Source organism: Carassius gibelio, chromosome B3 (genome assembly GCF_023724105.1).
Source record: "Carassius gibelio isolate Cgi1373 ecotype wild population from Czech Republic chromosome B3, carGib1.2-hapl.c, whole genome shotgun sequence".
NCBI lineage: Eukaryota > Metazoa > Chordata > Actinopteri > Cypriniformes > Cyprinidae > Carassius > Carassius gibelio.
Genome location: NC_068398.1, coordinates 30219059 through 30237571, shown reverse-complemented (window position 1 = coordinate 30237571; position 18513 = coordinate 30219059). Strand labels below are relative to the sequence as shown.

Sequence of the window (18513 nt, the reverse complement as noted above, 5' to 3'; positions counted from 1 at the left end):
TTAGTTGTTACACGTTAAAGACAAACACCACAAACCACACTAGTCATTAAATCATTTATTATGACCTTAATAAAAACACAATGACCTCCAAAATGGTTTCAAATCTTAGCTTTTTGTCAGACATATAAATACAAATCTCAATAAGGGAAAAGAACAAATAGTACAGGAGGGAAATCGATACAAAAGGTTGTTTGCTAACGAATTTGTTTTCTTGATGAAGGAACTGGTCAGTCTTCCTGCCTCATGATGACTCGCGGTGTATGTTGATCATCACAGCCGCAGTCTAAACAAAGACGTCCCCAAAGAACTGAAATCACGACATTCTGAGATCTGAGATCAACGGCAGTGCAACTGTTCAAACAATCAATGCTTGTGCCTTTCAGCGCTCCAGAGAATGACATTTGAGAGTATTGGCCCAATTGCTATGGCAATCCAACCGAGCGACAGCTGATTAAAATGGAGACACTTCCAAAAAAAAAAAAAACATTCACAAGGCACTGGTCAGACTAACTCCAGACACTGACATCAGAGCCACCGCCGTTTGACTTCAGACTCGCGTCTCTTGCACCACTTCAACAGAAATCGTCTTGGCAGGAATGACCTACTGCTCAGATGGCTACAAAACACATATTGTCAACCTTTGGAGACCAACATGCTAGGTTTCTTTCTACACAGAAAACAGCCACCAGATGTGGCGGAAGACCAAACAATTATCTGCCATTATCATTCTAGTGGCGTTTTCCAAAACCAAGAGTACTTTTCGCATTTCGCATGCATTTTCTGTGCCAAAACACTGAAGCTGATCTATCACTTAGCCATCTATGATTAAATCAAAATGGCTAATGCTTAAAATGGACCCGAGTTAGAATTAGACACCATATTTATGTTGGTACAACTGATGGAAGCTGTGAATTTATTCAGTAGACATTGTTACATAAACAACAGGCAGAACAAACTGATGTATTTTGTCACGAAAATTTATGCAAGCTTGGTTTTATGAACACTCACAAAATAATTCGGTGTGTGCTTATACGGAACACAATGATTTATCAGAGAACGTACAAAAAGTATGCAAATCCAGTCGCGATTAAATTAATTTGGGTAAATAGTTCGCAAAACAAAATACAATTTAAAGTACAATGTAAAAGAATGGATTTACAAATTATGCACATAAATTTGTTCTGCTTGAGTTTGTTACATGAAAATTTATGAAAGAATGGTTCTGTGGACAATCGCAAATTCATTCTGTCCGTGCTTAAATTGAACGCAACAATGTATAAATAGTTTGTAAATTCATTCATGTTTAAACAGTGAACTTAAACGCAAGCAGAATGAATTTAGGTAATTAGTTAATAAAATTAACAGTTTAAAAAAAGTTTGCAATTGTTTTCTTTGCATTTAAGTTCATCAATACAATTTAACCAACCCAATCTCACGCCAGTTTGTACACTAGTTTACTAGGTGGCTATTTCGTACGAATGCATACAATCTCACTGGTATGAATTTATACATTTTGTGAAAAATATTTAACAATTTTGCAAATTTGTAAGATTTTGTATGAATGACCACCACTACTGCTTACAGAAATCATACAAAATCTTACAAATGAGGTTGTACAAATTCATATGAATAAGCCACCTCGTAAAATACATACGACTTGGTCGTGAGATTTCTGAACACAAATCTGTATAAATTACAATTGAACTAAGAATGGTTAACATATCAATTCATGGCAAAATGTGTGAGTATTTATTTCAAACCAATAAACTGCTAAATAATATTTTTTTAGCCTTATGAAACAAGTAATTTACATAATTCATAAATTTGTTCTTGCATAAATTGCCTTATCAAATTAGTGTTGAAATACGAGATTGCTTTTATGAATAATTTACTTAGTGTGAAACAAGCTCCTTTTGTACGTCATTCGTAAATCCATTCTTAAACAACTGAAACTGAATTAAGCGTTCACGCAGTGATTTCTTTTGTGAATCTACAGTATGAAAAAAGCAGAACAAATTCCTGTGTGCATCGTTCATTAATCCATTCTAAATTGAACTGAAATGTACATTTCTGAAATATTGCTAAATTGATATAATTCACAGTTATTTTGACCAAAAAAGTGCATACTTTGTTAAATCAACCAAGCGACTGATGTAACAGAACGACGTTGAAAAAAACCTGTACATTTATCTCCTCACAGCCTGGTTTTCAGTCGTTTCACATTAAATATGGCATCCAGCCTGACTGAGGTCCATACTAAACCACATATTAAAACCTCAAGACGGCAAAAGTGATTGTCTAAGATGAACGAATTAAGGAAAGGTGACCTCATGCGAAACTAAAGAAACACGTCATTTCAGAAAACCACTGCCAATCAATGTCCTGATCTAGGGTCAGCCATCCCGCTCGATTACATTACAATCAGTACAACACATTCGCCAATATGTGACACCAGATCCACGGAGAGGTCTCACTGCTTTCACAGAGTGCGTTCAGCAGAAAGCGTGAGGTATTTAAGCCCTCGGTTGCAGCAGCTCACACAGAGAGCCCATTCAGCCGCCGGAGGTAGGATCAGGCCACGGCTGGAGCTGAGGTAGGTGGAGCTGTGCTGGACCTCCCTCGAAACAACAGACCGCTCCGGTCTTTACAAGAGTCTGCTAGCATTTTTAGTTCTTGGTGATGAAAACAAACAAACAAAAAAAAAAAACTATTTTGAACTCAAATCTGTATTCCTCCATGACCATTTTAGTTTAAACACAACAAGCTTTCCTGATTTAACCGCATACATGCTAAAAGTTGCGAATTTACCAAACAAGAATGAACTTTCTGACCAGGATTATTGCAAACTCTTCCTGATTTTTCCATTTATACCTGGACCAATAGTTTTTGTTGATTCTGAATAAAGTCAACTCAACGCACTTGAAACTGTGCATTTCGAACAAATAAAAGGTGCTAACAGCCTCTCTTCAGAATTTAATAGACACTAGTTATACAGAAATGTCCTCCTGATGCTTCCTGGGATGCAGGACGGCATGTCCACCATGATATGTGATTCAGTCTTATAGTTTGTCAGCCGTTTTATTGCCAGTGCTTGTTTCGGACAGCGCTTCAGATGGAGGAGAGAGTCTGAATACGGCGAACGAATGAAAATTCAAACTTAAACGTTTGTCCTGATCGTCCACTGCCGACGACTCCGTGGCTTTCGTTCACTGTGGGATAGCAAAACACAAGAGGCTTCTTTGGGAATCTAACGCCTCTTAATAACTTCCATCATTAATTTTCTTTCTCATAGTGGTTCTTCCCAGGTTTGGACAAAAATGAAATCGACAATAGGTAAAAGATCAAAACGAGATCTCTGAAAGAAGAGAGATTGTTCATCTTTAGAAAACTGAAAAAAAAAAAGAGTACCATGTCTTTCCCCCTTGGCCATCCAAAGTCTCAGTGAGTATTTTCCCGCCCCATTCCCGTGCATCCTCACCCCAATTTACACCTCCGGCCCTCCCCGCATCTCCCCCGCCGCAGAGTCTCATCTCTGGCCGTGCAGGGCTGAAATGAAGGGCGTCTGCTGGCCGTTGGTGGGCTGGGAGACGGGAGGCCACGTGGGCGGCTGGTGCATGTGATGGTGGTGGTGATGGAGTGCGTGGTGGCCTGTGGGAGAGGACGGCGGCAGCCAGACGGGCTGGTGGTTGGGGGGCGAGGAGGCCCAGAAGGAGGTGAATCCCTGTGCGGAGGCGTGGGGAGGAGGAGAACATGCCATAGACACCTGGGCCGAAGTGCCGGCTCCGTTGCCGCCTGTGCATTCAGACGTCCGCAGCTTGGAGAACATCGTGATAGCGTCGGGGAAGTTGGGCGGCGTGGCGGGAGTGTTGCGTGGAGTGCACATCTGAGCACAAACAAACACACAAAAAAACAGCTAAGTTTATCTGATCCCATATTGGTTGGATAACAATAGTTACAAAACTGAAAAAAAAAAATGTTATAAATTCATTTTAAAACTGAAAATTACCACAAGTATAAAAATTGAAAGGGAAATACCAAAACAAAATCAAATTCAAAATAACACAACTACTCTGTATTGATATGGTATATACTGCTATATCGGTTTCTTACAGTTTTAAAACTTTTACACTATTTTCAAGTAATGTTTTAATTTAACAACTAAAAATGTCATATGATAATCATAACATAACAACAATATCAACAAATATTATGAACATATAAATACAATTATTTTTAGGGATTTGCACCACGTGATATTTTACAACCTGAACTAACCTTGACCTGATAATAAAAAATATTAAAAATTAAAATCTAATATATTTCAAGAAACAAGCTGACCCTCAACACGGTCATAAAGGTCTGTATCTCCCCTGTTTTTTAAGGCTGTCTGGTCACACCACATGACTTTGACTTAGCGGATAAGCATCTGTCCAAATATTAATAAGTGTTTATTATATTTGAATAAAATTAAAAGATAAGTAACATTATTGACCCATGTAAAGGGAAGAACATCTCTGACTCTTAATAATAAACAAGATGGCTGACTGGACTGGACAATCTCTACATAATGAAAATGAAGTTTTCCACAAGTGGTCTGAAAGGGCAGTTTGTGTTAGATTATAATAGGTGAACAACAACATAGTATAATAGTATATATGTCCCATGTGAGGTTTATGAATATATCACACACAGATGCATATGTCAGCTACAGATGAGGCATTATGGGAGCTCTTAAACAAAAGGATTTGCTCGCTGCACAACAGACTGAACAGCACTGTGCTGAGCATCAGTCTCATGATTCCCATAAAGCATGAGATCTGTTTGCACAGGAGCTCTCAGGCTCCTCTCTGCCATCCGTGTGTTATGAAGAAAAAGTAGGCCACATAATCGACAGCAGTTTCAACTCCTGATAAATGCTCCTTTAATAACCACACACACACACACACACACACACACGCTGAGATCAGGTGACTGATATAAGAGCAGTAAGGGTTTGTAAGCAGATTTATTTTGGTGGAGCAGTTTTGATGTCAGTCAAAGGGACAAACACACATCCGTCTGTTAAGTAGGTCATCCAGACAGCAGCTTCAGTGTGGATATAAACACTCAAAGGTCACGTCTTCACCCTCCTCAGTGTTTACATCAACACTGCGAATCAAACGGCGTGTCTGGAAATACACCGCTGACTACACTCTCGACAGATCTTAACCTTTATATTTTTGCATCCACTAGTCATTTTCACAATCACTCAATGTATACCTCATTACGTGTTAAAAGGTAATAACACGAAGTAAATTTGCATATTACCCATTTTCAAGCCAGATCTGTTATTTTCTGCAATAAGCCATTTTCCCCACAAATAGTGGTGTTGAACAAAAATACAAGAATTTATTGCAATTACAAAACACTTGAGTAATTGAGTAATTGACGAAAACGCAATTTAGCATGTAACAGTTGTTATGGAAATGCCTTCCAAATAAACTTATAAATTAAGTTTGTTTAGCAGGATATCCAACTCTGCGTTAAGCTCCGTTCACATCAAGAATGATAACTATAGATAACGATATCAGCGTCCACACCAGCGAACGATATCGTCTGTTTATTCTAAGCGTGCTCGTTTTTTATAACTATATCTTTATCGTAATCTTTATAGTTATCGTGCTTGGTGTGAGTGGGCCTTCAGCCAGTGTTTTATTAATATTTTGAATTAGCTTTTATTTTATTTTATTTTTGTATAATTTCCATTTTAGTTTAATTCTGGTTGAAGGTTTACTCATTTTGTTGTATGTTTTTGTCATTCATACAGGTTTTCAGTATGGTTGTAATTTTTATTTCAGTTTAAATTTGTTATTTTAGTATCAAGAAATCTTATATTTGCAACTAGATTAAATAAAATGATTTTTTTTTAAAATTCAAGTAACATTACAATAAAATATACTTTACTTAATATTATAACATACTCATGTTAATGTACTATTTAACTTACGCTAAAATCCATTTTGTATTATGACCACTGATCTATATATATAACTGGATCGCTCATCGCGTTCTAAACTGCCAACAGGCAGTGAAGCCACCGGAAGTGTTCGATCCACCATCTTACTAATCCCTACCAGCAGAGAGCACCAATGAGTTACATTCAAACCGCTGTCCTAAAATAACTCGATTTGAAGCTGATCAGTCAAACGGGACTCGTTTTTATGTTATGTGTAATAAAGTAATGTTTACTTCAGATGTTATCTACATTGTTTACGGTCTTTGGTGGATAAGTGGATAAGTGATTTATTTAAATCATGTAGGTGGTTGTGTCTGCTGCGCACTGACGACACAGGTAACTGATCAAACACAAAAATGGCTTATTTCTTTATGAACAAAATTATTCAGGAATTATTAAACGAACATATTAGTATCAGAAATGGATTTTAATATATTATAATGAATTATACAATTATGTTGTTAATATTTCTCTATAATGAAATAAAAAAGTACTATCTGGGAAATAAAGCTTTGTATTTATTTCTTAAATCCGTACTGTATATAGTCAGTTATTTCTCTGAATAAATTCAGATTTCAGAACGAACACTTTGTAGTTTGTTATATGTGTTGAGGTAATGTCCGTCTGATGTTTATCATGTTCATGATGCTCACTACTTTTTACTTACTACCTTTTTAATAAGTAGGGGAAATTCCCGACATTTAAAAAATAACCGTTACGTGCCTAGGGTGTTCGCACTGTAATAATGTACAGTGATACTTCATATTTATAAACACTGACTTGTTAGGTGATGTTTTCTCATTAAAATCATACAAATTCCTATTAATTCAATGGAAAGTTTTCGCACACTAGGGATTACCAATATGGCGGCGCGGCGGCTTCACTTTAATGGAATGGAATCTGACATTTATGGTAAAAGCAACATAAAAACACATATTTTATCAGTAGTTTAAACTCTCTGAGAAGAGTACCTAAGCACCTCAAGCTTTATCTTTAATAAGTTATGATGTTTAAAATAGTCTTGACAGAGATTGCAGATAATAAAGGAATGTTCCAGATTCAATACAAGTTATGCGATAACGTCGCAAATGAAAGTTAACTGGGCCCGTTCTCAGTAAAAGCAGTATTTTTGTAATGGTGCAGTAAATTTATGATTTGAGCTGATGAACAGCTTGAATGTTTACAGGCTTCAGCGAGTGGTTTAAACTGCACAGGCCGACGGAGGGTGGAGTGTTTTGCTACGAGACTCTCTTTTCAAGGACAGTCAAAACAGTGTGTGCTGGGCCCAGCCAGGAGCTCAGAGGACCGGTTTGAGGCCCGCGGGACGGTGGCCAATAGCAGGTTCCTCTACAGGAAGACAGGTCCAGACTCGTGACTTAGGGCCCTACTGCCACAGCTGATCTGACTACAGACATCTAACAATGTGACAGGACTAGACAAAACAAATCCATTAGCATCAATTCAATATTTACATAACTCTAAACTCAGACTTCAGCGTTCAAGTTGTTAGCTAGTTTGTATCCAACTAGCTTTTGGAAAGGGTTGCATTCACACCGTGTTGTAATTTGACAAGAAACACTCATTATGAAAAATGCCATATTAATAAATCCTTAATGTTTCTTAATGTTAATCCATCTATTAAACTGTGTTGTATGTTCAGATTCATTTCGCATTAAAACATTAACAAGTCATTTACTGTAATTATTAAACAGAAATACTATGAAAAACTAATTGAAGCACTGTTCTTCTTAATGACAATTCAGATAAACATTAATAGCTTGCCTCCTTAAAATAACTCACCCAATTTACCAGAAATAAATATTGTAATTCTCAGGAAACTGTATTATAAATTATTTATAAAATATGTATTTTGATGACTTAATATGAAAAAAATATACAAATTATTCCTTCAGAAGGAACATAAATAAAATACATGTATATTATTTATTTATTTTGTGTGGAGAACAGAACGGAAGTGACTCATAAGCACGTACATCTGCAGCCCTCAGGAAACGGGTCCTGTGTGTTTATAAATGACTGCATCTGTATCGTACACACACACACACACACACACACACACACACACACACGCGCGCGCTTCTGATCCAATCAGATGCTCTGGTCTTTGCTCCGCCCAACTGCCCATTTATGGTCCCTAGCTGCATGATGTAATGGCTGCTCTCAAAATGAAAACAAACACAGACAGACTTCCTGCCTCAGTCTTTTTCAAACACACTCCCCCCACATAAAGCCAGAGAGAAAAAAGAAAACACACACACACACACACACACAGATTCAGGCACGCGCATGTCGTGGGTGGAGGCTGACGTCAATATTTTAAAACGCAGCACGGCTGCAAGAATCATATCGCGGCTTGTCCATGGGGACTGGTTTTGTGAGAAGAAAAACGGATTGCATAACTCTCAGCAGTCTGAAGAACAGCGGTTCCAGCGTCTGTTTTAGCCGTCTGATGAAGTGTCTGTGTGTAGTGTACAGACCCAGAAATCACTTCATCAAGCCCCAGGGCACATGAGTGATCGAACGGTCACTGTGGGATTTGTCCAGCGTATCTTCAAACTGCTGATTTATGAGGACACATATCCAGGAAGACAGGATGTTGTGGACTCATGAGTGGGAGTCAGTAGACTGTAGAAGAATCTCTGATCCACGACTCGTCTATTCTTCCCAGATTTTTTTCAGACTGCTTTATAAAGGGGGGTTGAAACTGTCAGCATGTTAAAACCTTGAGTTGTTAAATTCAGCCCCATTAAAGCATCGGTGCTACAGTCATCTAAATTCTTAGGTCACTGCGTCACATCTAGCCCTTTTTCCCCTGAAAGTCTGGCATTATAGGCGTCCATAAAGACAACATGCGCAAGTTAAAAATAAGAACAGGCATATCTCTATGCACTCCATCTAGCTGTTTTCAAACAATAAAAAAAAGTGAAATGACTTTCAATGATTCAAAATGCTCTAAATTGGCTCGTAGGGCTGCACGATTCTGACAAAAATCATAATCGTTGATTATTCCCTTGAAATTGTAATTGCGATTATTAACTACGGTTATCACCATTTAATTTGAATGATGTTTTTTATACCATTGTTTAATGCAATTGCATGCTGTATTTTTACATAAAATTAAACAAGCTGAAAACACTTTTGAAAAACTTTGTGCTTTTCTATAGTATTAAGCCTCAAATGTCAAATATACATCGGATTGGTTTCTTCTCTAAATTATATTAAAAAAGTACAAATATGAATGGTATTGTAACGTCATACTAAAACTGAAATTAAATAATGGGGAAAAACCCTGAATATGAATGGTATTATAATGTCATTATTCCTATTATAATGGGAAAACACCATTATAACATGTAGAAAGAAAAAATGCATCTTAAGCACACTGAATAACTTAAGTGGACTTTGAACAATTAATTGACGCTTTAAACATTTACGTAATTGTGGCATGCATAATCGCAATTAGAAATTTTATTAATTTTGCAGCCCTAATAAGCTACAACATCACAAGACACACAAATAGTGCTACTCTATCAAACACATGCAAGGCTTTTTCAGTGTTTTATGATATCATGTTGCTAAAGCTACTACCGTGATATTTAAAAAAAACGATGCACAAACATTAATTTATTTGTATTGAACGAATTACAATACAAATACAATACAGCTTTCTTGGTTTTGTTTTTTAACAATATGTTTGTCGTAATCAGTGTTACAGTGATTTGTTTACATACTATTATAATTTGGATTAATATTTGGAGGTACTTTATTTTTATCTTTCCAGGTCTAATTGAAAACTAATTTTAGGTAGAATTTGTAATAATCTTGTCGTGTTCTGTCATTTATAAATAAAGAAATCAAAATCAAAAATTAAGTTGACAAATTTAAAAAACACCCATACTATGTTTTTTTGGCTTTGCCAGTGACTTAAAACTGCTTTTGAGGTCCAGGGTGTTGTGTGTGTGTTTGTGTGTGTGTGTGTGTGTGTGTGTGTGTTTACGTATTCAAAATAAATATTTCTGAAAAGTTAACTTTATTTTTTTTATTTTACAGTTTTACTTTTATTTCAGTTTGTAACTTGTTCAACATGTATCAGTTACATGCCAGTTACCAAGGCAATGTTCCTCGTTTCTATAAATGTATTCAATTTTATTTCAATTTTTTATTTCAATTTTTATTTACATCAATTATATATATAGTTTTAGTTAACAAGACCATTTGCAATGCAATCTAGGATTGTCTCAGCCTGAAAGTATATATGTAATGCTTAGAATTAGGCTAAAATAACATTAATATATAATGCTAATATTCTCCCTATTGCTTCTGTATTATTAATAAGAGAAAGAAAGACAGAAAGAAAGAACCAGTGCAAATACAAAATTCAAAACTTCCTTCCTAGTCGACTAAGACCATTTACTGAAACAGTGTTGAAATAACAATTCATCCAGAAAATGTCCTGGATATGACGTTAAATTTCATCTGAGAGTCAGAGGGATGCTGGAAACTGGGCATGAAAAACAATTCGGACTGTTTCTAAGAAGCCCTGACTAGGCATGATAAGTGTATTTCAGTCTCTTTAATAATATCTGTGGCCTTCAGGAAGTCCAGCCCCTCATTATTCTCTCAGACGTTGTGCTGCCTGATGACAATGACAGGATGCTGATGCTCTCTCCAAACCAAACGCACTTACCATCTGGTGATGACTGGGGATGTTGGCCTCCTGGAAAAAGGAGCTCAGAGCCGTCTGCAAAGAGAGAGAGAGAGAAAGAGAGAGATGGGGATGAGCTCCAGGCATCTGTGTTACAACATGAATGAGCAGAACCGCTATGGTTTGGAAACGGCCGCTCTCTGCTCCCTCCCCTGCCCTGACTGTGACGGGCGCGGGTCAACCGGTCCAAGCACTCTGACATCTAAATGAGGGTTTCTAAACCGTCACGCAATCTGTGCAGGATTCTAGGAACCAATACACTGTGCAGGCTCAGAGATACAGAAATACATGAGAGTGGAAAATACCCACAAACAAACAGTTTCCCATCGCTACTACTGCTGCTTAGGCTTTTGTAGATCTGAAATTAATGATGCCGCGTATTGTGCAGCTTTTGAGGAGATCTGAGTCTAGTGGATGATAAATTGATCAAGAATACCTTTTTAAGTTTTTGCGCGTTAAAATGTAAATACGACCTCATGTTGTTTCAATCACAATTGCCTTCAAAACTTTCGTCCATCATAAAAAAACCCGTTCTCGCATCCATAACAAGCATTTTGTCAGAAAAATAAAAAAAAACACATCCACCCAAAACATCTTAGCAACCACAAACTACAACATACTAAACACACATTGCTATATTTTGCACAGGCAACCGTTTATGACTCTAATTAATAACATTGCCCTTGCACCTTAAATACATGTGAGTGTATATACGTAATCATTATTTCCTGATAAAAAGAGTTTAACAAATATGACTTAATCGCTATAAACTACATTTTGTGAGTCGCACCACATGACATTTTACCTGAACTAACCATTTAATCTAACCTTCTAACCTTATTATTATCATCATCATCATCTCATAATACAACAGTTGAAGACACAATTTCCTATTTTATGATTCATTTCTTCTGCAAGTTTCCATCTGCTGGGTTGCACCACATTTGATTTGGAAGACTAAATGTTTTTAAATATTTATATAGCTCTTCATTAATCATTTATGAAAAGGTACAGTGTTTGATAAAACTTTTATGCCAAAGAATGTGGCTTTCTTTTCAAGATTTTTTAAACGTAATTTTGAGGCTTGATGATTATCAGGACAGCTGTAATTATAATAAATAGACTTCCACTTTAATGCTTAAGAAAAAGGTCCATGTATTAATTACCAATCGATCTCAAATAATCGCTTAGCTTTGGGGTGAAAACATTAGTGCCATCTAAATGGGCCATTTATGAGTAGACTGAATATGATTTGACCATGACTAACATGCTCAGTGCTTCTCTGAACTCAACATACAGTCAAAACATTGCCCATCATCACGTGTGTGTGTCTGGCCTTCTCTCGCTCAACCCCCTCGTCTGGTAACACTTCCCTCAGTGCGCTCTCTTTCCCCTCCTCTCTCGTCTTATTTAACAACCGCCACGGCGAGTGCAGGAATGTCTGTGGCTTGACGTGACACACATATCAAGATGAACTCGCCAATCCGCCATTGTTTCCGCTGCTGCAGAACCACAGAGCTCTTTGTCATCAGATCTTCTGCGTCCCTCCCCCAAACACCATCATGTGTACAGAGACTGTTCCCATTCAAGTGCTCGACTATTGCTCATTTCCTACTGCACACACACACGGTTATGGCTCTAAACAATGCTCGCTTGTACCTCAGAGCATCTGTATTGTGTTATCGCTGGCACTGACTGCTAAAGGAGGATTCCTCAACCTGGCATCCGCATTAACAATGAGTCTATCCTGAGGTGAACAGCTAAATAATCCACTCAGGCCAACTTGATACTCTTCTAAGATAGGGGAATATTGGATCGGTCGCTCACTACCTTATGCATATTGCACACAAAACTGGCCAACAGTAGGAGTTGACCGATTATCGGTTATTTTTAAGGTTATCGGTATGAGTCATTTTCAAAACCGTTTTGCCGATTAAACAATTTAAGAACATTTAAAGAGTGCTTTTGTCAGAGCCTTTGTTATTCTTAATTTTGACTTTAGTTTTCATTTTACACAAGGTTCAAAATAACAGTCTACTTTATCTGTAATACTTCATATCGGTCGACCCATAGCTCTACTCTGATTGGCCAGGAGTTCTAGGAATCAGGTGTTGAAAGGTTTATATCGGTCTGAAACTAAATTCCCATGTTGTAACAATGTGCCTTCCAGCGGAAAATCTAGTCGTTGAATCTGGAAGTTCAGAAGATCGAATCTTTGAAAGTCATTCTGTTATGAAGTAAATTCATGTGCAGGTGCAGATTATCTTTTTGCAGAAGTCAAACAGTGTCTTCCTGTCTACATGGGTGGATCTGAACCAGAATTATGCAATGTGGACTATGCAGAAAGATTTGGCTTCATGAGACAAATGTCTCAGTGTGGTGTGAAAAACTGATGCCTGGTTAGATGGCAAAATTTAGATTAAAAATAGAGTTTGTACAACAACTAATCGAGACGTGGGGTGCAAACAGCTTTAAGGTGCTGTCAAATTTACCATTATTTGGCCAATTTAAACAGGCAAAATTCAATAGTAATCCATGTGCCAAGAAAGTTTTCCCCCACACAGATTTTGCAAAGGACCCAAGCTGAAGGCCCTTTATTCCTTCAAAATTTTGCTGAAACATTTGTTACCACAATTATACCCTGGAGCACAAAACCAGTTACTGGGGTATATTTGTAGCAGAAGCCAAAAAAAAACATTGTATGTTTCAAATTTATCGATTTTACTTTTATGACAAAAATATTTTTTGATTAGTAATATCCATTGCTTAGAACTTCATTCGGACAACTTTAAAGGATTTTTTTTTTTTAACACTCAGATTCAAGATTTTCAAATTGTTGGCCAAATATTGTCCACATCAATGGAAAGCTTATTTATTCAGCTTTCCAGAAAATGTATAAATCTCAGTTTTCAAAACTGGACCCTTATGACTGGTTTTGTGGTCAAGGGCCACATATTTTGATTTATTCCAACTGCTCCATTGTTTTCCACTGTAACCAAATCACAGACATTTCTGTTGAACAATGGAACAGCAGTCTGGCCGGCTTTAAAACCAAAGCTAAAGCTAATAATTTGGAATAATTTTGAATGTTGCATTTAGGCTACACTGTAAATACACTGGAAGCAATGTGGAAGAAAAATCTAGAACAATCCTTTTGTAATCAATAAAGACTACATGAGGTGTAAATCATTCATGAGATTCTGAACTGTGTGAAGAGCTCATATTGAGTAAAGATACGGCCAAATTTTTTTAATTACATCAATGCTCAGCAGCAGAGAGGTGCATGATGCAACTTTTGAACCAAGCAGTTTTCTGTTGGTCAACGCAGTGAAATCAAATTGAACCGATATGAAATACGCATTGAGAAATTTCTACCTACATGTTCAACTTTCAATTACACAATCTGAAAAGCAACTGTAAATGCAACCCTATTCAACTTCTTAATACAAATTCTTGACTTGTTTATTAACACTTTGGTTAATCAAGCTAGCAGGACCAGTGTGAAGTTGTTAAGTCGCCATCTTCGTTTAATAATGCATAAAACTGCAATACACCCATTTAAATACATTTCGGCTTGTTTTTGATGCGAAGGCTACATGAATAATACAGCATTCATTTGGCCCACAAAGGTGTTATCATGTAAATTACAAGCATGATTACAAGATAACACTTGACAATTGTGACTATCGTCCGTTTGTAGCAGATAGCCTGCTAGGTTTTGACACACAGCCAGAGTGTCATATCCAGCCTCTCTGCGAATGATTTCTGCCGCTCCGGTGGGAATACACTAGTGCAGATTCTGCAGGACAATACACGGCACGCTCACAATAAACCAGGTCAGCGAGGAGCAGAAGAGGAATGGAGACAAATGGAGAATCCACACAGAAGCTGCTAGAGCGAATTACACTCACTTTGCTCCGCACAGCCCTGTAATGTGGAAACCGCTCTGAGAATAGCAGCAAACGCTCGAAAATGTCACCAATGGCGTTTTCACACTTGCTTTGATGGCTCTCCACACTAGAGTATTTGGTTCTGACTCGCGATCGGTTTGCATGGTGAGTAACACTGTGTGTACTAGCGACAGATGTTTACCACTGTAACTAGGTAACAGCTTCACTGTTTTATTCATGTTTTTGTCCCCTTGGTTTTACTACCACAACAGCACGCCACCTGTATCTGAGACGCAACTAATGCAAGATGCTCACCGAAGGCCATGGATATGAAGTCATATATATATAAACTACCAAAACAAGGAAAATCGATCAAATGTCAAGCTTCATGAGACTAAAGCACAGCCCACAGCTGGTCAACATGTGGATATTTTCACAGCATGTAAGCTTGAGCCATCCCTGGCTGCTCTCCGTCCTGATGTTATCACAGAACGAGATCAGAAGGTTAAGAGCAGACCTCTCTGACTCCTTCACCGGTCACTGAAGCTTTACATCGTATAAGAGATCCAAAGGGGACATTAGTCCTAGACATGCACTTGGTACAATCAATCACTCTACTACCAACTCCAGAGAGAGAGACCCTGTTGGACCACCTGTTCAAACTACAGCAGCCACAACAGATCGCTCTAAACGAGATACACTGGAGAAACCAGCTGGACGCTGCACAGACTTCAGGATACACACACAGCTGAATTAAGAGTACGTCTGTGAAGGGAATGTAAACACAAGAATATCTGTTAGTGAAGGTGTGGTTGACTTCCTCTTTTTTTTTTCACCATCAAAAAAAAAAAAGAGAAATATTTACCAAACACTAACCACAGTGGCGTGTGCAAGGCAACAGTTATGTATGCACAACACAAGTATGCACTACCATACTCCAAAAATTGAAGATGTTTTATTTTTGTTTCCAATCATCCACAGTCCTATACAACAAAGCACACTGCATGGAAGTCCCACAATGAAGTGCGCTCAACTTAACTGGCCCAGTAACACCAATGAACGTCCCTTCTCAATACAACAAAACAAAGATTTTTAAATCAAATTTAGATTTCGCAAGATAACTGGATGCCACTAGCTACATTAAATATGTACGTAATAAAATCATGTGACAACTACATAGTGTACTACTGTTTGAAATATTACCGTGACCAATAAAAGCTGATTCACATATTATTCTCTTCAAACACAGGCAGTGCTCCAGGCCAAACAGAGCCTGTTGTGAGTAGAGTACACTTTACCCTACTTACTAGGGTTGAGCTAAAGGGAATCGACTCACTCTTTGGCTTACAACACTCATGTCTACTTTATAAACAGTACACACATTAACTAGGCAAACCAGTGTGTGTGTGTGTGTGTGTGTGTACTGTACTGAACAACTTGAGCGTTTCAAACAATCAACTCAATCTACCTGCTAACACATACCACAGTAAGAACAACACACAAACACTAGTGAGCCGATGTCAATGATTAAAGTGTACTAGGGTTCATTTCGCTGTAGATTCAGCAGGGAATGTAAATACAAAAACAGAGTGCGAGTGTGTCGCAACAGTGCTGATGAGATCGTTTCTGAGGCATGTCCGTTTGTGGCCAACACTTCCTCCTAACAGGAAACACTCAGAGCAACCACTTCAAATGTGAGCTGCCATTAAACTGCCTTGCACTAATTAATAAAGCATCAAATACAGACTGATTTGAAATGGAATATTTTTCTTTAAGTACCACGGTTGTGCTTGCGCACAGATTGTTTGGTAGTATTTTGACTGCTGTACTTATCTTTGACAGAAACATCTCTTTGAGTGACTTTGTGTGCATGTGTATTTAGTAAATTAATATGACAGTTATGCCTAGTCGTATGAAATGTCTTTTGGATGAATAGACCTGTTTATCTATTCATGTTTACAACCAGTATGGCACTGGCACCACCAAGGTTATGACTTCAAATCCCTAATATATGTATGAGCTGATAAAATGTATATGCTGTATTTAATGCAAGTCACTGGAGATGTAAGCATCTGCCAAATTCATGACTACATGTAAATATATTAGCGCTGTCAAATGATTAATCAATCACAATTAATCACATCCAAAAGAAAATATACAATTGTTCGCATTATGTGTGACCCAGAAGCACAAAAGCAGTCTTGAGTCACTGGGGAATATTTGTAGAAATAGACAATACATTGTATGGGTCAAAGCTATAGATTTTTCTTTTATGCCAAAAATCATTAGGATATTAAGTGAAGAATAAAGATCATGTTCCATGAAGATATTTTGTAAATTCCCAACTGTAAATATACTAAAACTTAATTTTTGATTAGTAATATGCATTGCTAAGAATTCATTTGGACAACTATTAATGCGATTTTCTCAATATTTAGATTTATTTTGCACCCTCAGATTCCAGATTTTCAAAAAGTTGTATGTCGGCCAAATATTGTCCAATCTTAACAAACAAAACATCAATGGAAAACTTATTTATTCAGATTTGAAATGTTGTATACTTCCCAGTTATGAAAAAAAAATCTACCCTTATGACTGGTTTTGTGCTCCATGGTCACATATGCATGTAATTTGTATGTGCATGTGTATTTATTATGCATATATAAACACACACACATACAAGTATATATTAAATATTACGTGTATAAATTTATATTCATATAATTTACATCAAGTATATTTAATATATAAACAACATATTTTTTCTTAAATATATACACATGCATGTGTGTGTATTTATACACAAAATAAATACACAGTACACATGCATATATTATGTAAACAAAAACTTTTCTTTTGGATGCGATTAATCCGTTTGACAGCACTAAAATATATGTAACAATCTAACTCTTTCTCTTTCCATACATCTTTTTTCCATCTATCCATCCAGCTTTCTGTTAATCTTTCTATCATTCATCAGTAATGCACCTCTTTATCCATCTACACATCCATCAATGTTCAAAGTGCAAAGCCAACATGTCTTGAATAAGTCTCCCTGGGCAGCTTTAACTTGATTTGCGTGACTATAAAACAGGTCTCTGTTTAAGTGTCTTGGTCTGCCTCACACAAACAGATCGTCTCAATGAGTGTAGATTCAAACACAAAGCTGCTCTGCCTGATTGTTTCTTTAAGAGTAAGACTGGCTAGTCGGCTAACAGCAGGCCTGCCTTCACAATAACATGAAAACACTGAACCCGAGATAGTGATCATGAAGCGCCATTTATTAGTAAACAAACGCGACGTGACTTTATCTGATGCGGTGAACGCAGCCGACACGACGGAAAGCGCTGTGAACAAACACTCACGGCTGACTCGAGCCCTAACAAGCAGAACACTGGGATTTGATACACAGCCCTTTATTAAAAACAGCCTAGACGCTGGAACAATCCGCTCGCGGTGGATACTGGTGCTATCGATTATTAACCGCCGGTTAGGATGACGTTACCTCGAACTGCCAGTGCGCCGCCTGCAGCAGCTGCTTCGCCTGATCCGCCGCGCAGCCCGCGGTCAAAACAAACTGGTTGATCATCACTTGATGTCTCAGCTCGTCCATGTTCACCGACATCGCCGCTGTTCGCTCCTCCGCGACTCCCGTGAACGGGAAGCTCCGTACGATGCGTGTGTCTTCGTTGAAAGCGAGCGTCGCTGCCAGGCCCTTCTCTTCTTGCTCGCCTTCCAGTAACAACAACCATCTCATGTCATCAGTACCGACAACAAACCCAAGAGCGCTCTCTGATTGGCTACCGAGCCAAAACAGCGAGTACACACAGGCGTCCCATTGGTCCGTGACTGAACGCTAGCTAGTGGCACTAGTTCTCCCATTGGCCAGAATAACAGATAAG

General features: G+C 37.7%; 1 protein-coding gene across 1 annotated transcript; it reads right to left on the bottom strand.

Moving 5' to 3' along the window:
• Window positions 1-40: 40 nt before the first annotated feature.
• Window positions 41-18388, bottom strand: ubald2 (UBA-like domain containing 2). Its single transcript, XM_052550779.1, has 3 exons — window positions 18117-18388; window positions 10704-10757; window positions 41-3883 (listed from the first exon to the last, which is right to left on the bottom strand). Exons 1-3 carry the CDS (start codon window positions 18366-18368, stop codon window positions 3527-3529), a joined length of 663 nt encoding a protein of 220 aa, XP_052406739.1. The 5' UTR covers window positions 18369-18388; the 3' UTR covers window positions 41-3526.
• Between the last annotated feature and the right edge of the window lie 125 nt (window positions 18389-18513).